This window comes from Dissoconium aciculare (genome assembly GCF_010015565.1).
Source record: "Dissoconium aciculare CBS 342.82 unplaced genomic scaffold K489scaffold_2, whole genome shotgun sequence".
Classification (NCBI taxonomy): Eukaryota; Fungi; Ascomycota; class Dothideomycetes; order Mycosphaerellales; family Dissoconiaceae; genus Dissoconium; species Dissoconium aciculare.
The window spans coordinates 1,691,996-1,713,728 of record NW_022984952.1 but is presented as its reverse complement, the minus strand read 5'-3'; the positions used below and the strand labels follow the sequence as shown (position 1 = coordinate 1,713,728).

The 21,733-nt window shown below is 56.6% G+C and overlaps 5 protein-coding genes across 5 annotated transcripts; all 5 read right to left on the bottom strand.

Moving 5' to 3' along the window:
• Nucleotides 1–397: 397 nt before the first annotated feature.
• K489DRAFT_116166 (uncharacterized protein) lies at nt 398–2,775 on the bottom strand. The gene has a single exon (XM_033598935.1). The coding sequence runs from the start codon at nt 2,470–2,472 to the stop codon at nt 520–522; it is 1,953 nt and encodes a 650-aa protein (XP_033463481.1). The 5' UTR covers nt 2,473–2,775; the 3' UTR covers nt 398–519.
• A 1,143-nt stretch (nt 2,776–3,918) lies between these two features.
• On the bottom strand, nt 3,919–5,626 carry K489DRAFT_376853 (putative homogentisate 1,2-dioxygenase). The gene has a single exon (XM_033604009.1). It carries the CDS (start codon nt 5,388–5,390, stop codon nt 3,936–3,938), a length of 1,455 nt encoding a protein of 484 aa, XP_033463480.1. The 5' UTR covers nt 5,391–5,626; the 3' UTR covers nt 3,919–3,935.
• A 476-nt stretch (nt 5,627–6,102) lies between these two features.
• Nucleotides 6,103–8,159, bottom strand: K489DRAFT_116140 (uncharacterized protein). The gene has a single exon (XM_033598933.1). It carries the CDS (start codon nt 7,847–7,849, stop codon nt 6,215–6,217), a length of 1,635 nt encoding a protein of 544 aa, XP_033463479.1. The 5' UTR covers nt 7,850–8,159; the 3' UTR covers nt 6,103–6,214.
• A 3,549-nt stretch (nt 8,160–11,708) lies between these two features.
• K489DRAFT_311922 (uncharacterized protein) lies at nt 11,709–12,557 on the bottom strand (the record flags this gene model as incomplete). The annotated part of the gene is made up of 1 exon (XM_033600819.1): nt 11,709–12,557. The coding sequence occupies one exon, from the start codon at nt 12,555–12,557 to the stop codon at nt 11,709–11,711; it is 849 nt and encodes a 282-aa protein (XP_033463478.1).
• Nucleotides 12,558–14,037: 1,480 nt separating this feature from the next.
• K489DRAFT_367651 (Not1-domain-containing protein) lies at nt 14,038–21,349 on the bottom strand (the record flags this gene model as incomplete). Its single annotated transcript, XM_033602880.1, has 3 exons — nt 14,038–19,976; nt 20,033–21,247; nt 21,343–21,349. 3 exons carry the CDS (start codon nt 21,347–21,349, stop codon nt 14,038–14,040), a joined length of 7,161 nt encoding a protein of 2,386 aa, XP_033463477.1.
• Between the last annotated feature and the right edge of the window lie 384 nt (nt 21,350–21,733).

Below are 21,733 nucleotides of genomic sequence, written 5' to 3'. Positions count from 1 at the left end.
CGGCGATTTGAACATTTTTTTCCAGATGTTATGAGAGCCCGGCGAGGCACCGCCCGGGGGCCAGAAAGCAGCCTTTGGAATTCATGCTTGGAAATTCCTTCTTAGAATGCTTAAATTGCATTTTTTCGATGGACAACAATATTTTTCTCATTTTCTTCTCTTTCACAACGATGAGCATCTGCAAGCGTTTTCTTCTGTCGTAGGACCTCTAGACCTCCCAAAGAGAAATGAGCCGACCCGATGTCACGAGGCCATCCACGACTGCACAACATAGGTCATACGATACAGGTAAGTCATGGCCGCCGCATGGTTCCGCTCCCAGAGGTCCCGCCTCCCAACCAACAAGCTGCGGATCTCGCGTCGCTGTGTAAAAAATCCCACCTCCTTCCGTCTACGGCCCACTTGCGAGCGATGGCCGGTGCGCGCTGAACCTTCTTCTCTCGCCGCCCGATGAAGAACCGCCTCTCCCCGCGGAAGACGAGGGTTCGTGCATGGGGGGTCCATCTTTGAGCTTTGGTCTCAGAGCAGCACTGCGCCCGCGATGAACCCGAGGAGTCCGACCCCGAAGCTGCTGCCTTGGCTCCCCTTGTTGCCGCCGAGAAAGGCGCGGGCCCGCGGAGCGGCGTGGGCGTCGACCGTGGTCGTGACGACGGTCGTCTCCGGCGGCGTCAGCGGCTCCATCGAGTCGGTGGGAGGGGTGTCTGCGGCTGGCGGGTCCGTGACGGCCGGAGGGCCGACTTCGATCGTGGTCGTCGTGTCTTCGTTGGCGTCGGTCGGGTCGGGGGCCGCGACGTCGGGCGTGGTCAGCGTGAGCTCCGTGAGGACGACGTCGGTGGTGAGGTCGGTCGTCAGCGGGAGAGGCGCGGTCAGAGATATATCCGGCAAGCTGGTCGAAAGAGTGGTTGTCAGGGTGAGTTCGGGGATGATTGTCGTGGTCGTCAAGGTCGTTGATGGCTCTGTGATGGTGAGAGGAATCGTCGTTGCGGCCTGGACAAACGGCATCGGAATGCGGAGAAGTGGGAGGTTCGGTGGAATGACTGTTGTCAATGCCGTCACGACTGGAATCGTCACCGGAGAGGCGAGTGCGATTGTGGTGACCAACGGGACGGCCACTGTCGGTGTCACGACCACGGGAATGCTCACTGTCGGTGGCGGAGGGAGAATGGTTGTGGTTGCTGGGCCAAACAAGTAGCTCGTGACAGACCCGATGATGCCTAAAGATGTCACTGTCGTCGTATATGTCCACGTCGTCGGCGTTTGTGTGATGCTGTAGGTAGCCGTCGTGGGCTGAATGATAGAGGTCGTGACTGTGATAGTGTCGTGGACAGTAGTGACGATTGTGGGCACAAGTCCCGTTGAGATACTTGTCATGGTGGTGCCCGAGACCGTCGCTGTCACAGTAACAATCGAAAGAGTTCCTGATGGCGATAGAGAACTTGGTGGTCGCACGGTGGTTATAGTCGAGGTAAGTGTTTCCACAGATGGAGAAGTGTTCACTACCATCCGGGTGATGGCGATTGGAACAGTCGTGGTCAGGATCTCAACACTTTGGCTGGTGGTCACGACTGTCTGAGTGGACGGGACAAGTACCGTGGTGACATAAGGGACCGTCGTAGTAATTGTTGGACTTCTGGTGTGCGTGACCGTGATGGTACGCGGTCCAGAAGTCGTTGTTGCAGATGGAGTCTGAACCACTGTTGTCGTTGCTGCGCTCACCGAGGGTATCGGCGTTGCTGCTGTGCCTGGAACCGTGAATACTGTCAGTGTGGTCGTGTTGCAATCAGAAGTACTCGGCGACGACACCGGATGGCCTGCGACGATTCCTGGAGAAGTAGATGTGATTGGCGAAGTCGGCCATGTCGATGAGTTCCCTCCCGAGCCCATCGGAAGATTGACATAGACGTCGACAGTCGCCGGTGCGCCAGGAGGTACATACGAAGGCATCGCAGTCTCGATCGGGACCGTGCTGCTGCTGCAGCTGCGAGTGACGGTGACAGTGAGCGGCGTTGCTTGAGAGGCTTCAGGGGCTGCCGGCGGCCAAGATTGTGGATTGAAATGCATGGCCGGCGGTTGGGACGCCGGCATGCTGGGCGATGGAGAAGTATTCGCATTTGTCAGGGAGCTTAACGCTTGCGAAAGGATGAACGGGACATTGCTCGTTATGGGCGATGTGGAAGGACCATCAGCAGAAGCGGGCAGTATGGGAGCAGGTTGTGCTGTACTTGCAATCGCTCCAGGGACGAAGCCAGACACCACGCCAGGCGTACTGGCAAGAGGAAGTGCAGCAGGAGGCGGGACCGAAGGAGCTTGCGTGGCTTGTGGTTGTTCTCCTTGGATTGTCTGCGTGACTGGTACGGTCACGGTGGTCCCAATGACAACGGTATTGGCGCCACTGCCAATCGTCGCTGCTCCGGGCTGGCTCATGGTGAAATTGGCACACGCCAGACTTGTGCCATTCGCAAAGTGAATCATCAGACTTCGGTTTCCGACGAAAGCGTTAGAGGTGTTGAGGGTTGCGAGGTATCCATCCCAATATCTGCGTGATGCATGTGGAGCTGTCAGTCACTCATGTATGCCAACTTCAACCTGTTCGCTCGTCGAGAGTGCTGCCTCTTACGTGACAACAAAAGTCGGTCCAGCCATCGCTCCGTGCTTTCCCGACAAATCGCCAACCTGGCACTCTTGCGGTTCCGTGGCGTTGCAGGGTCGCGCATCGGTGATGCTGTATGGATCGAGATGCGCTCCCGCCGAGGCACAGTCGCAAGAAGGCGCGAGCGGAGAGTTGTGGATATGATACACTGTTGTCAGATTTCCAAATCAGCAAGCGCTCACGCCAGTGCTCCAGACTCAACGCAGAAGCCTCATCTCTCTAGCAATTTCGAATAGTTGTCTCAAGACGCATGACTCACGGAACGGTCCTCCCGACGCAGGTAACCCCGAGATATCCACCCGCACATCAGCACCTCGACCATCATCCGAGGGCGTGGTGACGATGGTCACGGACCCTGTGATCGGACCTGCGGCTCTGGGCGCTAGTCTCGCGACATATTCCACGCCGATCGGGTTGCCGTTCGTGATGGGAGCGGGCGTTGCACGAGCTCGGATGAACAAGGCGGCGGCTGCGAGGCTGCCGAGTCGAAACCAGCTGAGATGCATGATCTGGCCGGGTGGAAACCAAGGCGATGAGGAAGAGGTAGCAGAGTCTCCGTTGCAAGGAATGCACTTTGGCGAGTCGACGAGCACTGATGCTTTCGCTCGACCCTTCGATGTGTGCGACAGCACGATGCTTGGTTGGTTAGGCAATCTGGATGATCTGCGAAAGAAGAGGTTATTTGGATGATCGATCGAAGCTTGCTGCCCGCAGCAAGACTGTTAGGAATGGTGATCGCAGATTTTGTCGCTGATACGGATCTCTCAGCCAAAGGATAGGGTAGTATGCTGGAAGAGGGATGTAGAGAAAAGGAAAAGGTTGTCTGCTATATTTTAGTCGAACATGATGAGGTCGTATCGTGTGATGATTTGGTGTTGGGGAGAAGTCGAGAGGAATCGATCTTGATCCGCTAACAGCAAGGTCGACAAGAGTGGTAAGCAGAACGGGTTCCTGCCACATTTATGGTCTTGACGTCTCCTTCCACCGGCGTACGAGCGTTGTTTTTCGAAGGAAGGAACATTGGAAAGATCAAGTCAGCAGCTGGGCATGATCGAGACCCATGCTTTTAAATCATGTAGGTGATCTGACACCGCCCGCGTGGGCATTTAAAATCCAACAACCGTTATCACGATCACCACACTTGGATGGATTGGCATCAAATCTCTCGGTTATTCTTCAAATACTAACTGTCTTGCCGTGCTATCTGAGGGCATCTCATCTCGTCAGCGACCCAATCTTCCCGCAAACACTTCGATCGACAATCCTACCTACCTAGGTCTCTCTCTCAACCAGAAGGAGACGTCTCCGGTGCCGGTCTCCGGAATCTCCTCTCCAGACCCTGCCACGCTTCAGAGTTATACCCGGCCTGCAACTTCCCACACCCGTCCGCCCGGCCGTCGTCCCCAGCAGCGCCCCGCAGAGCCCACTCCGAGACCCCGAGCATGAACATCGTCTCGAACATGAACGCCAGGCCACCGTCCCCGATCCTCACCGGCACAGCCGTATCCTCCTCGCTGGCCCTCTCGAACGTGGCGCGATCCGGCCCATGGGCGCCCATGACATTATGTAGGCTGGCGCCGCCTGCGCGGAAGCCCGTGCCGGCTTTGCCGTCGTACTGGCCCGTGATCAGGCCCATGAACTCGCTCATCGTGTTGCGGTGGTACCACGGCGGACGGAAGGTTCCGCCGGCGACGGCCCAGCGGGGAGGGAAGATGACGAAGTCGGCGACGGCGGTGCCGTGCGCGGACGAGGGCGCGGTGAGGACGGTGAAGACGCTAGGGTCCGGGTGGTCGTGGCTGATGGTGCCGATGGTGTTGAAGCGGCCGAGGTCATACTTGTACGGGTAGTATGTGCCGTGCCACGCGACGACGTCGAATGGGGTGTAAGTCTGCCGGGCGACGAAGAGGCGATTCGCGAATTTGGAAACTATCGTCCAGTTCAGAGTGTTTCGCTCGCGGTCGTCCTCTTCATCGAATGCAGCGACCGGGGCTTGGAAATCGCGCGCGTTGGCCAGGCCGTTGGATCCGATCGGTCCGAGTTCAGGGAGCAGGAAGTGCCCTTGATAGAGCTCCAGGATGTACCCTCGAACAGGCCCGGAGGGGAGCGTCACTCGATGTCTTATTCCACGTGGGATGACCGCAATCTCCCCGGGTCGGACCAACAGCTTCCCCAGCTCTGTCTGCACATCGAGCACGCCCTGTTGAGGGACGATGAGGAGATCTCCATCCGCGGTGAAATACGCAGTTTGAGGAGGCATGTCGCAGCCTGCAGCATACACGGATATTCCTAGACCCGACTTCAACGTGGGATCGCCGGCGCCTGCGATCAGACGGGTCCCTTGGACCCAGTCGGCCTGCTTGTCCAGATCGAAGGGGTCCCAGCGGAGTTGATTCGGAAGGTAATTCCAGCGCGGAGATTCAACCTGATGGGATCCGGCTCCAACGCTTTCATGGACACTTCCCTTCTCATCAGATGTGTAGATCGACCCATCCTTACACGGCCTGAACGGCGTGTGTACGGAAGAAGGTAATATACGATATAGCCAGGTTTGCAGGTTCTCGTGACGCGGAGCAGTGAATGCGGTGCCAGATAGCTTCTCGGTGTAGAGGCCATGGGCAGGTTTCTGCGGACTGTTCATTCCGACGGGCAAGGTTTCAGGCAGGGCTTCGGTTTCATGGTGGTTCCCGAAGCCATTTTGATATCGGTACTTGTCCGGGACTTCGAATTTAGTGCCAATCATGGCGAGGTGGACTACTCGAACGATCGCGAGAAGAGAAGGGAGGCGATGAAGAGAGAGGGAGATATATCAGAGGAAGACATCATGAAAACCTACCGCCATTGCGATCGACAACATCATCATCATCGGACATGTCGGCTGATCACAGGGGATTCTCGTAGTAACTCGAATCGTTTTTACTGGAGCCGGAAGGCCGAACAAGACATCCCATGTCACGTCAACTCATGCGGTAGTCCAGCTCTTTCCGTGGGCTTAATTAGAATGTGGTCTTTTCGGGGGTTGCATTGGTGCGAGCTACACGTGTGCACAGAAACCTCGCAGGCAAACGTCAAAAGCCGAGCCATTGCGGTGAAGCATCGGCTGAGGACAGAGCCGCTTGTATCCGCGGAGAAACGGAAGAGAGCCGCATCTGGCCTTGGCTCATGCCGCCGTCACTGTGAGCTGCAATGCAATACAATACGAACAACAAACAAGGAAGAGAATGCCGATAGTCGGAACTCATTCAAAAAAAACGATAAGCACAGGATCGATAAATATGTTCATTTTGGAGGTTTCCCGGCCCCTCGGCTATGCTATGCTGCTCATGACGATATGACCCATTAAAAAGGCCCAGTAACCCATGCAATTTTTCGCTTTCGTACACGCTAATGGAGGAGAAAGAAAGAAAGAAAGGTAAGACGACGGGGAAATCTGAAGAAAGTTGTTCGCCCGTCATGGGGAGGAGAACCCCCGATGCAATAGGGAGGACTGCCGTCGATCTGAGAAGAGAGAGAGAGAGGCGCTTGAGCCATTTGAACCCTGCGATCTTCATTCACCATCGGGCTCTCTCAAAGGTCCATCGACCACCTCTCCTTGACGCCCTCCCGGCGCGTGTGCTCGAGGATCCACTTCGGCAGCTCCACCTCGGGGCTCTGCCAGCTGGCGAAGATGGCTTCGTCCGCGGGCGAGGCCCGGGACGTCACGGACCGATCCTCGTCCTCGTCGCCGTGGGCTTCGGCGCGCGGGGTGGACGGCGGGCCCCGTTGTCCTTGTCGGCCGCCGCTGCTGCGCGGACTCCCGCCGGTCGTGTAGATGGCGGCGTGCAGCAGTGCGGGCGGCCCGCCGGCGTTCGCGGTCGGCGAGAGGGTTTTGAGGGATGTCGAGTGCAGGAGACGTGGGGAGGCGGCGGCGCCAGGGATTCGTAAAGTGTCGTTGTTGGAATTGGGATGCTCGTCGCTCGAAGAAGTGTTTTGTTTGGCGGTGTAGTTCTCGTCGTGGGAGTCGCGGGTTGCTCCGCGGCCATTCGCATCCGACGTGGTGGGTCGCAACCGGGGACTTCCCAGATCCACTGAAGGCTGCAGGCGCGGTGACCGGGACTGGTGCGATTGTTGGTTGTCGAGAGACATGCCGCTTATCTCTTTTCGGTCGCCGTCTAGTTGTAAATCTCGTTGGGGCGAAAATTTGGGTGTGGTAGACATGCGGCGCGCCGCCCTCGAGGCTGAAGATGTTGCCTCGGTGCCACCGAGCATCGGTCCCCCGAGGGTGATGAAGCCAGAATCGTCCGCGTCGGGAAGAGGTGCAAGGGGCGGCGACCGTCGGTGGGCTTGCAATTTGGGCGAGGATGACACAAACGCAAAGTCCCGCTCTACGGTCGCCGCGTTCCTCTCGTGACGTTGGCCGGAGGTAGAAGGACGGCGGTTCGACGCGCGGCTTGAATTCTCGCGGGTCAGACCAAGCGCAGGCGGGCTTCCCAGGCGAAGGGCCTGGTCGACCACGCGATCACTGACGGGATTCGTGAGAGGGGTGGCATTGGGCGTCCGTCGTCGGCTGGCTCCGCCGTCGCTGCGTATGCTGCGCGCGCCGATGGAACCGGCACCCTCCTTCCCGCTCATGACTTCCGCCACCGGCACTGGCTGCATCATCCAGAGCACATCATCTCGATTCGTCACCCGTGTCACGGTCGCTGGGTGTAGGTCGTTGATCGCCGGGTTACGGTATTCGTTGCTTCCAGCCATGGCCGCTTCCCGAGTGAGCGCGCGAGGCGGGCGTCGAAGTCCACTTGCGTCGCTCCCATTCGTCCCATTAAGATTCACATGTGAGCCCCATAACGCCTCGTCTTCGCGCTGATATAAGCGCAGGTTGATCTTGCTGTCGTGCGTGCTCGAGCTGCTCCCAGGCGGTAGGTCGACAGAGCTGGGTTGCCCGCTCATGTTACCACCCAGACGTGTCGTGTTGGTATTGGTCCTCCGCTTTCCGCGCGCGACCAGGGTCGGACCCATTTCGATCTCGGTCTGCCAATGTGGATTGGTGGACGACGGCGACGGGTGTCGATATAAATCCGGCATCTCTTCTTCCAGAGCCAGTCGCTCCAGGCGATCGCGCTTGGCGTCCACCTTCCTCTGCCGTCGAACGCGAGCTTCGGCGCATGGTGCACAGGAGAGGTAAAAGAAGATGGCGGATTGGATGCCGCGATGTATCGCCATGATGGGCGACGTCAAGGTGGGCCTGCGATTCGAACCAGGAGGGTCGAGGCAGGTGAATGGCGGTAACGGAGGCGGTGATGACAATGTCGTTCGGGTCGCATAGGCAGGTGTAAGTAAGCAAGTGCTCCCGGTCGATTATGTCGCGATGCTGGTGAGTAGGTCGTACGGATCGGTTGTGGGTGAGTTGGCGATATGGTACAAGGATGACGTCCTTTCGTGGGGATGCTCGTCGTGGTCGAACGGGCTGGAGGATGCGAGCCACGTTGTCACAGACGGCAAGGACTTGAGGGTAATTGATCCGAGGAAAGACGTAGGGTAGGGAAGACCAGAGGCGCCGTGTCGAACGGGCGCAGCAGGTGATGTGCAGTCGGCGCTGGCGGTTGTGAGAGTGGATCCAGTGGGTCGCAACGCCGTGGTCCAGCAACGGCGGAGTGGTGTATATGTACTGTGTATGTCGGTTATGCAATGAAGTGGAAGTGACCCGTCGGGGACAAGCTGGAACTGCCGTGATGCCGTATATAGAGCAGCAGGAATAAAAATGAGGTGATTCCCTGTTTCCTCGGTTGAAGAACGACACGAGGGAGAGGAAGAGCGGGTAATAAGAATGATAATAATGAAGGAATGACACGCGAATCGTGGGTGAGTTTGGTTGGTCGTTGGCCGCAGCGACTGAGAGCTGACGATGATGATGATCACCTGCAGGAGACGAGCGAGTCGGGCATGTGTGTGCTGAGCGATGCGGTGCGGTGCGGTGCGGTGCTGTGCTGTGCTGTTTCCCACACCCATCCCCCCCTTCTTCCTCCAACCGCGACTGGCAGACGGACGGGGTCTCGATGCCCAGAGGATTTATTACCAGGATGCCGCGGGTGCTTTTCGATGTTTGCATTCCCCAGAGAGGGATCACATGTGTTTCTGCATATCGATTACCACAACCTTAAAAAGAAATCAAACGAAAATCATAAAAATAAAAGAGAGGGTCGCGGACCAGTAGGAGAGGAGCAGCGAAACTGCGTGGTGATGCTCCCCTTTCCTAGAGGAGGAAACAAGGGGAGAAGAAACGGTTTGGCTGTGCAGTAGGTGATACTGTATTCAGTGTATTGTATGTGAGTATGAACCTACCTCCAGGGCTAGTAGGCTAGGTATGCGCCTAGAAGAGGGAGAGGTGTGGAGGAGACAGACGCTGGGGATAGACACGAGAAGAGGAGAGGAGAGGAAGAGGAGGAGGAGGAGGAGGAGGAGCGGATGGGCGGGTGAGCGGGTGAGCCCATCTGCCGAACGTTTCGTCAACAACCACCACCACCACCACCACCACCACCTGGGCACACCTGGGCTGGAACAGACAGATACAGACTGACAGAACTGGCAGAACTGGCAGGCTTTTACCCTCCATCCCTCCATCCACACTACTACTGCTACTACTACTACATAGTCACTCACTCACTCACTCACTCACTCACTGTCCTGCCGTTCATTCGAGACTAGACTCGTGATCCTTATTATTATTATTGTTGTTGTTATCATTATGAATGATGACAAGGTTCAACTGTATGCCCAGGTGTATTAGGGATGGATGAGTATGCCCAGGTGTACGAGGGATGGATGATCCAATGCCATCCATCATGCCATGGTCCAGTCCAGTCCAGCACAGTACAGGAACCTAGATATACCTCCTAATCTTTCGAAGAGCGTCATTCTGAGTCACCTGGGTCATTTTACCAAGGTCAAGATCGAACATCATCATCATCATCATTATTACTCTCAACGTCGCCCAAATCGAGAGAGAAGGAGAGAGAGCTCCAGTATATGGATCGCTCCGGTGTGGATCATGGATCATCACTCGTCACTCATCACTCATCATCGTTCCCATCGCATGTGGGGAAGAAAAACGATATGCCCAGCCAGCTACAGGGAGGGTCGTCGCAGCGTGTCCGAGCGCAATGCATGGCCAGGTATATATCATATCATACACGTACGCATGTACATGCTACTGTAAGAAGACCGAAACAGAGGCGCATGGTCTGCCAACGTCCTGCAGATGGAGAAACAGTTCGTTGCTGCCCACACACACACACGACGACGACGACGACGTTCAGCCGTTTTCGCGCCGCGGGTGGGGCGCGAGTGGGCGAGTGGGCAGGCTGAGCGCGTATCTCAATTTCACGTCCCTCCTCCTCTTCTCGTCGTCGGCATGTAGCGTGCATTCATCATCATCATCACCATCACCATCATTTACAGTAGATATCTCGATCACCTGGGCATCACGACTTTCCGCTTTAAATTATTAATAATAATAATCACCACACGAGCTCCGGCAGGAGAATCGTCGAGGATCGCACACTTGTCCCGTGATAACCGACTACGATGGACAACTATATCGAAAAAAAAACCAGACGTTGGGTGCTACCCGCGGAATGTGGAACGTGGAATGTGAACCACCGGTGCACATATAACTTTACAAATCCATCGTTCTCGGCGCGTAGTGGGTCCCTCTTCCTCTCACGCGTGCCCGCGATGCGCTAGTGGGCGTCGACATCGACCTCCCTCGACTTCGCGGCTGCAGCCCGACTCGGCTGCAACCATGGACAGGGGGCACAGATGTGTCCGGAGGGCTGTCTCCGCCGATCGCTCCTCTTCATCGTGAGAAGCATATCCATGCCGGCCGGAGATCTCCACGGCGACGGGCGATGCCACCCTATCTATCCAGCTCAGCTCACCTGGGGTCCTGCACCTGACGAGTTCCATTGGTGTCAGCAATGGCGGAGGGATTGGGGAGTTTCGAGTTCCATTCCGTCAGATATCCACCGTGAAAAGTCGCCCAGGTGGGGCATTGCATCGCTGCTTCGGGCGGAACCCTCGCCCTCTTGGTCAAACGGACATTCATCATGTATCACGGCCTACACGTCGACCGCGTCGGGCGGACGACACCCGAGTAGACGGACTTGTCCACGCAGGGAGTGATGAGTGATGTGGGAGCGCGCGCGCGCATCCGTGATACCAAGGTACGTTCATAGATCCTCTAGCCACATACCTGAGTGCTGTATGGAGGAGCACCCACAAGCTAGCCCTACCAGAGGCCCAACGGCCAGCAATCATCGGGAAACTCTTCGGCGTGATAAACGATGATGGTGGATCAAGGCGAGACAGCACAACGCGGGGACAAGCGAGGGTCGCAGCGCCACGCGAGAGAGAGGGAGAGGGAGAGGGAGGGAAGCCCGACAAGGTCTCAGATGCGCATGTCTCGCACGATCGCGCATATGTACATGGGTGAAACCGCGCGCACGCACGCGTATGAGACGCGAAGGCCCTTTTTCGACCACCAACCACGGTGGACGCGAGGGGATTGGGCGGGTCTCCCTCGGTCTGCGGTTCACGTGCGCTCACGGGATGGGTTTTCGAGCGGCGAACACGGGATCGTCCTCGTCGCTCGGCAGGGAGAAGAAGGTCTGTTTGGAGGGCTCCATGGTCAAGGAACGTGAGGTCCGTACATATTCATACCCTAAAATATCTATAGAAAGAGTGGTCTGGATCCCCCCGAGGTATGGATCGAGATGAAGAAAAGATTAAACTCCCGAACGTCATTCCCTCGAGAGTGCTCGGAGAAGAAAAAAAAGGGAGGGAAGCATGAAAGCGCCGTTCGCCATACGAGTATCCCAAACTCCTCAAATGCCCCTGCGAAGTGAAAGTCTTTTGTTGTTTTTTGGACATTCCCGGAGACAAATGGCTGGGGGAAGGAGGAGCGAGTCGTTTCCGTCATAAGTGAGAAGAGCAAGCCGCGCGACTGTGTCACGGTGACCGAGGTGCGGGAAGAGCTAATGGATTCCAGCAGGGCGTATCGCCAGGCAGGGTCTTCACCACCGCATCACCATAGCCCAGCCACTCCGATGAACCAGGTGAAGCTCGCGATCGTGACACCCGCCATTCCCAGGACCATGAACACGGTCTGCCGCTCCATGCCCGTCACCGCCCCGCTGCACGTGGCGCAGACGAATTCGTTCAGCGGCACCGGGGACTGCGGGACGTACATTCCAAACGTCAGGCCGGAGAAGGGGGCGAGGTATCCCGAGGAAGGCCGCGCGGTGACGGGCTGGCCTGCCTCGTGGATGATCAGGGTGTAGGTCTCGGTGAGAAGCGGCTGTGTGGCGGTGGCCTGGTAGGCGCCTGTGTCCCAGAGCACCGTCTGGGCACCTCCAGTCGGGATGGTCTGGTTTAAAGCGATGGTGTAGGTCGCGCGGTTGGCGAGGCAGGTGGCCAGCACATCGACGGCGGAGGGCGTCACAGAGAGCGATGTGTAGTTCCATGCGAATGTCACCCAGTCCTTCACCTTGTAATACGTCGGCACGGCCAAGGCGGTGTTGGGTGTGATCATGGCGACACCGCCGGCGGGGAGACGCGGATCGAACTCAATGCCCGAAGATGTGTTGTTTCCGTTGTTGTTTCCACCTGCACTGTTGGTGCTATTGCCGCCGCCGCTCGCCGGCGCCGTGACGGTCGCACCATTGCTGTTCGTGGTCGTGATGACGTTGGTTGTTGCTGTGTTGCCTTGTACGCCAGTGAAGGAGAGATCGAAGGTGGTCGTGGCTCTCGCAGCCAGATCAATGACTGCTCGGGGTGTGGGCGCCGGCGCAGGCACATCCTCGAACCTGGGAGGCCAGGCAAAGCATGGTGTGGAGAGGAGGACGGCGGCGGTGATGAAGCTGGCGGACCGCATGGCGGACTTCGTTCGGGAGGGTGTCTGTTGATGCGAAGGAGGTGAGATGTGACCCAGAAGAGAATTTTTGATCGAGGACTGTGCGACACCCGGCTCAATCACTCGTTGAATTAGTAGAAGGCACGACCGATTCTCGAGGCTCGTGGACGGCTTAGTATTATTGTCGCTTGAGGCGTAGAGGGAGAACCGTCGTGATGAAAATTGTCGAGCGAATGGCAGCGTTGGCGTTATGTTACAAGGCGAAGTCGAACAACCGGAAGCGAATAGCGAGATAATCCTTTGGGATGAGCGAGTGTGTGAAGAAGGAAGAAAAAAAATCGATGCGGCGTCAAACAAGAGGCGAACTGTTGACGATGGTGGTGATGATAATTTGGGAAACCACAAGAATACGGAGACGACGACGGCGGCGACCATCGATCGGCCACGCATACACACACACACGCACACGAACCCCCCGATACAGCCAATTCTCGTGTTTCCTCTTCCCACCCGCTGCACGTGACAACGCGGCCACAGGGAAGGAGGGAACGGGGCAAATGTTCAACACAAATTCTCCCCGTGTCTATTCTGGGTCACCACTAGACTGGATACGGGCTCGGCAATGTGGTTCCGATGGGGGCGGACTTGCCCTCCAAGGTTCCTCGACACCACCACCTGCGTCCTGCTTTGAATTCGACGCGACGACAAGGCGCATTCCACCTTATGGACAGGTGCATATCAGACAACGATACGTGACCCATATGCGGTCCAGAACGGCTGTGCGGTCGATCGGGAAAGCCGCCGGCAGATCTGTTGTTTCACATCAGGTTCGTTCATGAGGAAATCGTGCCTCCTCCATTTCCGACGTCGTGCACGCCACCAGCTACCAGAATGCATCGCAAGTGTGGTGGCGGCAGAGCATTCATGTTCATGCTGGACGGCGGATGGATGCGGTTTGCCAAACTTTTTTCATACATCGTAAGACGATAGTTGTACAGAAATTAAAAGTGTCAGAATTCGCTCCAATCGGCCATGAACGTATCGTGTCGTGAGCAGCCCGCAAGGTCAGACTCCCTGATCCGTGTCCGGGCATACTATGATCTTTTCCTTCTCTTTGCTTCAACCATTCGTGGGTTACTTTGGGTTCTGCTTCATCCTTTGCACCTTGCTCCCGTACGGATGCCTGTGAAATCGCCTCTTCATCTAGTCGACCTACCCAGGGGAAATGCGGAGAAATGATCGTATGAGAAGAGGATGGAAAAGAGGGCATAATAATATTAATACATGATTTTCGTGGTTTGCACCACCGTGGAATGGTGCGTAGAAACAATCGTCATAAGGAGTGTCTTTCATTGTGGTTCCTCCCGCGTTTGTCGACTCGTGGTCGTGACCCCGTCATTCAGGGCATCATTGTCATTGTCGTTCAGGACATCGTCCGAGGGCCACCTTTCATTCTCGCCAGATGTGAAATTGACTCCGGGTCCCGACGCACCGAGTCAATCTATGACTCCGCACGCAGGCGACCGCCGAAACGCCCGGCAAAGTCCTGGCTTTGCTCTCGTGCAAGGCTCTGTTCGCGAGCGATGCCCCGGAGCATGTTCTCGACCTGAGGGGCCGCTTGGACCCACGGCAAGCCCCAAAGATCGACCGATGGATTCTTGACCATCTCCAGCATCAGCACGATAAGGCCCCAAGGGTGTGGGCGTGCGACCACCAGGCGCTCGCAGAGAACGCGCAGGATGAGCTCCTGCAGCTCCTGGGCGCCGGCGGTGAAGAGGTGCTGCAGCGCCGTGGAGAAGTATTGGGTGTGCGAGCTGACAAAGCGCACTTGATTCGTCATGGCGTGAATCAGGGAGACACGCGAGGAGGCGTTTGCATCGCGAACGAGGCGGTCGATGAGACGACCAGGAGCTGCGCCCGCCGAGAAGGCTGGCGAGCCTTGGGTTGCATGGACACCCAGGTGGAACACAAGGGCATTGGTGATGAGCTCGTTGCGGCCCGGACTGTCGACGATGTTGAGGATCGTAGCAAACTCGGTGTCGTCGATCGCGTTGGTAGTGAGAGTGCGATCAACTGCATTGCCAATGCCAGCATCGACGAGGATACGGCGGACATCGGTCTGCTCGACCGGGGCGTGACGAGAGGCGTCCAAGCGATTGATCTTCAAGCCCGCGAGAAATGGGTCAGGCTGGTCGCGGATCGTCATGCGAGACGCAGCGCTGTTGACAATGTTCTGCAACTGGATGCATTGCATCGGGATCTGACTGTTGAGGCGGACATGATTCTCCGACAGAAATTCGGGGAAATCATGATGGATCAATGTGAACAGCCGGATGGAGCCTCGGTAGAAGTCTTGCACGACTGGCGGCGTCTCAGAGAGTGCGAGAAGCTCTTCCAGGTTGGTCAACAGACACTCGATCAGCTTGGAGAAGACGAACCAGCCGCCATTGGATCGGCCGTTGCCAGACAAGAAGGCTGGGATCAGAAGACGATGCGTCAGCAACGTAAGCCAATGGTAGGTGAATCCTGAGAAGTAGCGCGGCTGTGTGACCAAGAGTGCCTTAGCAAACACAGCATAGACTTCTCGTTCCTCCTCCTGGGTCATCTGCTCGCGGTTGGAATGCAATTCGCAGAGCAAGGCAGAGAAGAGGCGGTAATAGATGCGGCCGTTCCAGTGATCCCGCTGCTTGTTGTGGTGGTCATTCATGACCAGGACGATCAATCTGAGGATGGCGTCGAGGGATTTGGCCCGCTGAACTTGATTTTGAGCATGACCCTCAATCGGTCCCTGATAGATGATCATATATGCGATGAGCTTCGCAAGCGCATCTGCCTCGATGAAGACCTGATCGTGCGTAGGATATGGCATGTTGCTCAACCGATCGAAAGAGGCGCAGGACATGTTCAGGCATGTGCGGAAGAACGCCAGGGTGTCAACAGGGTCGATGATGACGCGATGGTCATGCAACTGCTGCAAGAAAGCCAGGTACGAGTGCTCCGGAGTCTCCTTTCGCTGCAGACGCACCCACTCTTCGAAGACATATTCGAGCTGGTCGTTCTTGTGATCCGACGACGGACTTGGCAGGCCATTGAGCTGACCAGCTGGGATCTGCAGTTTGAACATGATCTCGCGAGCAATCTTCAGATCAGGCTCGTCGTTCAGCCAGGCGTTAAGGGCATCGTAAGTCTGCACAAAGTCCGTCCGAAGGGCCACGGGACTTTCGCCGAGCAGCATCTCATCGAGAATGTCCTTGAGGTAAGGCAGCACGACCTTGCGGCGCGCAGAGAGTGCCCGAGCAACTTGTGTGTCAATGTTCTGCACGTCAATCAGGCCTTCGGTGCGCAATGAGATGGTGGCTGCAGCGTTGAATATCCGATCGTCCTCAAAGGTCGCGAGCTGCATTGTGATGCTACGTCCAGCATGAACTGAAATGCGGCAAACCTGGGTGATCAACCGCACGAACACCTCAACCTCGAGTCGCTTCGCATTGTCGCCATAGATCACGATGAGACATTGCTGGCCAGCGAACAAGCAAATCTGATCCCGGGGAGCTGCTGCGTCGAGTAGCCTGACAAGTTGCTCATAGATATGTCGGATCGCCGCGCCCTCGCCAATCTCACTGATGTGCTCTTCGGTAGCCTCGCGACAGGTCTGTTGGAGGTCAGTCAGTAGTTGGAGCACCCGAGGGAGAGTAGTTGCCTCGTCCAGGAACCCATTAGCAGCGTGGTTGGGGTTTGCTTGGCCAGGCTGAATCCGTGCAGGCTGTCGTGGCAGAGCCGGTGCTTCGGATGGAGTTGGCAGGCCGAAGTTGTCGGAAAGGACGTCGGGCAACTGGCGACTGTTGTCGACCGAAGCACTGCTGCCATGTGTCGGAGGTGGGAGACGCACTTGACGGCCGAATTCTTCGTAAATTGCCAACTGTTGGCGGTTGAGACCGCTGCGGTCTTGGCTGTAAGGTTCAGGAATGAGGGTCGCCCAGCGATTGACAGGAGCAGGCATGAACGGTTCGTTCGGACGCTGTTCGTTGTGCTGACGGCGCTCTTCGACCGACTGTTGGAGCTGTAGGTCGATTTCGGAGAGGCTGTGTTCCTCGGCGGCGCGTTCCACAAGGCTGCAGACAGTGTCGATGTTGTCGTTAACAAACATCAAGATCTGACCCTCGGGAAGTTGTTCGTGCAGGTGACGGTTGGCGTAAAGCCGGATGTTGTTGGTGATGCTCATGCGGAGCGGTTCCTTGCATGTGACAAGTGCGAGACTGCCGGAAAGCGCTTTGACCATGGTGTGCGAAGAGCTTGTGACTTTCGACTCGTCGCCTTCGGTTGCGAAATCTTTCTGGATAAGCTCCGAGGTAGAGATTGCAGCGATGGTCACAGATCGCTCCACTACAGGCGCAATGATCTCATAGATGGCTTGCTGTGCAGCGGTCACGAAAATGTCGCGCATCTGCTGTTGAGAGATATTGCCGACGGCCTGCGGAATCTGAAGCATATTGCCGAGGTCGGGCACAGCGTTGATGACAGCGTCGGGCTGGAAGCGATCATTAGGACTCCGCTTGGATAGACTCATGAGCAAATTGTCGCCGAATGCGTCCGGACCGCCCTCGGGCATGTATGCGGCCATCATCGGGTTCTCCAGTAGAGGTCGGGATCGGATGACATCCAAGGGTGCGATGTCTTTGATGTCGACATTCAGATCGCGACACAGCATCTCAATCTCGAATTTCATGTTGAGCTTGAGCTCGGGAATGCAGTGGTACAATTCACTCAGGACACCGAGCAGCTCGACGATCCAGGGGTTGGGTGGTCTGAAGGCTTTGGAGTGCGCAGCCTGTAACAGCGTCTTGCAAGTGAAAGGAATGACGACGATCAGACGCTGCGTCGCATGTCCCTCGATCAGCAAGTCTTTGAAGGAGAGATTGCGATGCAGGATTGGTTGATTGCGAGCCAGGGTAATGGCGCCGAGCCAACCTGCGAGGTTCTTCAAGGTCGTACGTTCGTGCGCGTTGTCCATCGTAGCCTGGGCGTTGAGCATGCGTTGACAGCTCGCGAATGTCTCTCGAAGGACTTCGGCCCACAACAGCCGTTTGTTGAAATTCTCCAAAAGCTGCAGATAGAGTCCTTGGAAGTTGGGTTGGGACTTGGCTAGCTCCTCGACGAGATAGTGCGCGAACCACTGATGGTATTTCTCCTCCAGGGTGGTCTCAATCTCTTTGAATTTCTCATCCAGGTTTCTTTTAGAGACGTTGTTGAGCACGAAGGTGACCTTGTCGGAAATGTCCTCATCGGGCTCCTCGTAGAAGTTCTCGCGCAACGGCGGGTCGACTCGAATCGCCGAGAAATGCGGTACAGTGTCCGCGGGCAGCTCGTCATCGAGAGCGCCGTTGACGAGGCCGTTCGTCTCGTCGCCGTTCATACCACCATTCTCTTGCTGCAGCTCCCGCAGCACGCTTTCCGCCGCTGGGATGACCTGTGTACCCTGCAAGTTTGGTATGTGCAGAATGCGCTCCGCGAGGTGTGGCCACTCCGTGAGCCGAGGCAGAAGATGAATGAGGGCTTGGAGACCGAAACGATACATCGGATCTTCTGGGTTGTACTCGGAGACGGCCTCGAAGATGCCGAATATGGCGGCCTGCTCAGGAATCCCGGACAGCACACGGTAGGACACCAGTCCACCGAACAGGACCGCGGTGGTCGCCAAAGCCTCGTTAGGATATTCGCCAAAGCAATGGTACTCCTCGAATAGACCATATAACATAGCAGCGAAGAGCTCCTGATCTTCTGGCTCTTCAGACACTTTGAGCTTGTTCAAATCTGTGACAAGTGCATCGGGGTTGGTCTTGCCTGAATACATCTCCTTGTATCGCTCCTCCATCTCCCCGAGAGCTTCTGGGGAAAGGACGCTTCCTCGCTCTTCGTCGTTGCTTTCAATGATCGCATTGCGCTTCTCGTCTTCGCCGTAGTTGAAAAGTCGTGGGTAGCCCTGTAAACATAAACGATACAGCTGGACCGTCATATCCTCGGGCAAAGTATCACCGATCAGAGAAAGCAATGCGTGCACGGTCTGGACTCGTAAAGGACAAGTCTGCGGCGAGCCCTGGTCCTTCTGTACGATGGACTCGTCGTCGATCTTACCGCGAAGGAATTCGTAGAGGGCTTTGGCGAAATTGATCATGCCGAGAGAGTTGACGAGCTGCAGAGACCATTCTTCGAGGTTGCACTGACCTTTGCTGTGAGCATAGGCAGCGAGGTCGAGCGCGAAATTACTCTGGATCGTCAACAACGCATCGAGCCATCCATGGTCGACGGCATGTTCATAAATCAGGGCGAGCAGGTTCTGCTCCGTCTGGTACAACTCAACCATGCGAGCAGCGATCCAACCCTTGTCGTGTTGCCACAGAGAATGCATGACGAAGTCATAATTGTCAATCCTCTTACGCAGGAAAGGATAGAACAACTGCTTCAGCGCTTGATCCTGGAGGGGTCCCCACGGCTTCGGCACCGCTGAGGCCGCACACACGAAGATGGTCATGTTCTGGTTGATCAGGGTCGCCGGAATGTCCAGGGCTTGCGCCAGGTTATACGTCTCCTGCGAACGGAAGATCATGGTGAAAAGCGCACTCGTGGCGTCGCGCGAGACGAGTGGATGTTTTATGGCCTGCTCCGCGAAGGCCCTGACGCTCTCCGACGCTGTTGCGAAATCGGTCAGATCGAATGCCTGCCGCAGGTTTGGAATCTGCATGACATTCAGTTCCTCGGACGTGGTCGACAGGAAAGCAACCACGAAGCTGAGTTGTGCATCGAAATTCTGCCAGTCTCCGCCCCAGAGGCTTTGGATGTCGAAGTTGACGTATTCCCTGGCCAATGGCAACAACGCATTGTACAACGCGAGGAACTGCTTCTTCGTGATGCGCACAAAGTCCTGGTCGAAGCCGGCGACAACGTCAGTCCAGTCGATCTGCTGACCGGCGCGGTGCTGGCGTAGTCCCTGGACGAAGATCGCGGTGTCGAAGCTGTTTCCGTCCTGCACAATTGCGGTAAAGAGCAAGGCATTGGCGATCTGGGGATAAGCGATGTCCCTCGTCTCCACACCAGCAAGCATCTCTTTGCATGCATCCAAACTGGCGGTGCCTCGCGAGCCGGTCCGCTGCAACAATTTTGCCAATCTGGAATCTGGCGATTCCAAAAGCTTCACCAAAACCATGACCGATTCCACCGGCGGCGGCACACGCTCGCCCAGCCTGTTGTATCGCACTTGGATGGCGTAGATGAGATTCTCTCGTTGCTCTTCTCCAAAGCTGCGAGGCGGATCGTTGATGAGACGCTCCAATATCTGCACGAGCACGTCCGGGGCCAAGTCGCGATCGATCTCTGTGGTCTGCGGGGCATTGAAGGAAAGACTGGCGAGGAAAGGTTGGAAGTTACTGGCGAATATCGGCTCGGCTAAGAATTCGAGGTCAGCATCCGACAAAATCGAGGCGTGGCATTTCAACGCGTACCTTTCGAACGCAAGTCCGGCTTGGAGAGGCCCCGGCAGGCAAGCACGAGCGCCACCTTGGCGACAGGATCCAGTCTGAAATGCTCGACGAAAGTGGACAGGTCAAAGTCGCGGAATAAATCGCCGTCGTTGCTGTCAAGGGCCTGGGCGATGTTGTTCGCTTGTGACGGCTCCTTTAGAATTTTGGACATCTCCTCCACGAGCATAGGGTAGGTGCCAGCATTTTCCGTGGACGCTGGCGCACGCGGCGCCCCGGGGAAGATGGATGATGCGTTGCTCAACAGCATACGCCGGAAGAAGGGTGCGTGAAGCTCCATCCCGCTGTCATGGATGAGTTTTCTGATCTTCTCCGCCTGCGTCTCCCACTTCTTCCGATCCGAGACCTCTTTGAGGGTGCTGAGGAGGATGTTCAACTGGGTGAGGATCAAGCTGGTCAACTGCCCGGAGGGGCTGCTGGTCCCGGTCTGGGTGGAGGGAGTGATGGACGAGGAGATCGAGACGGTTGGCGAGTGACGCAGAAATCGTGAGGCTCCAACACCTGCGGGCCCGCCTCCACCGCCGCCGCCTCCTCCTCCTGATGCGTTTGATGACAGGCCTGCGAGTGTGGATGGGATGCGTGGGCTGCCGGATGAGGTGACAGCACGCGACCGACTGCCCGAATTCAGAGCAGTGGCGGCGTGTCCGGAGCCGGTCACGGGTTGCGTGTAGGAGCTGCCGGAGGAGGTGGACGATTGTCGACCGGACCTCTGACGGTGGGCTAATTGCAAGGCGTGGCCTCCGGGGTTAGGGGTGGTCGGTGACGACGTCGACTGCGAGGGGCTCTCGCTCGCGTTCGACGGCTGCAGGGCGATCGGGGTGCTGCTTCGAGCCGCGACGCCTGTGGTGGAGGGATCAGCAGGGCGACGGCGGGAAGTGGAACGCTCCGAAGAGCCTGGGCGGGCGGTCAAGTATGATCTCGTGCTTCTTGCGCCTGTGGCGGCGGGGTGTGATTGAGGAAGATCCTGAGGTGGTGTTGAGGAGGAGGACGGGCCACTCATCGATACGGCCCACGCATTGGAGCTAGAAGTCTGCGATGCAGTCGAGGATGAAGGACAATGGAGCGTGATAGGTGGTGGTGGTGGTGGTGGTGGTGATGATGGGGGGGTGCAGGTGGGTGCAGGGAGCTGCTGGTGTCGGCGTGGTTTGTGAATTGATGCCAGCAGACACTGTATAGAACCTTGGGAAGTCAGGTCAGTCAGCCGTTTATCGCCAAGCCCCAAATAAATGATCGCCCTTGATTTGCGGTCCAGCTTCTTCCGTAATAATACATACAGTACATAGTAACAGTCCCTACCTGACCAAACCTGAGGCTCACAATCAATCCCTCTGCTGCTTTTGAACCTTGCCCGAGTACTGTAACCCACCTACATACCTCTTTGCCGACTGTACCTCTGCCTACTAGGGATTACTAAGTAGTACTGTAAAAGCGACCGAGTCACGTGTCAGGCAAGGTCAGGTCAGGTCAGGTTCAGGTCAACCCCAGATTCCGTGCCCAACCTCCGGAACCAACCCCCAAGCATGAAACAAACAAACACACTCCGTACATATCTAGGGTGGTATCTTGTTACTCCCAGGGCTGTGTTGGACATTCATCAAAAGGCTTGGTAATGACCCACATCGAAAAACGACCGCCTCCTCATGCCTTGCAATCTTCAATCCATGT

Coding starts and splice junctions, on each gene's coding strand:
- K489DRAFT_116140 (XM_033598933.1), bottom strand. CDS start 7,849: ATGGCGATACATCGCGGCATCCAATCCGCCATCTTCTTTTACCTCTCC.
- K489DRAFT_116166 (XM_033598935.1), bottom strand. CDS start 2,472: ATGATTCACTTTGCGAATGGCACAAGTCTGGCGTGTGCCAATTTCACC.
- K489DRAFT_376853 (XM_033604009.1), bottom strand. CDS start 5,390: ATGATTGGCACTAAATTCGAAGTCCCGGACAAGTACCGATATCAAAAT.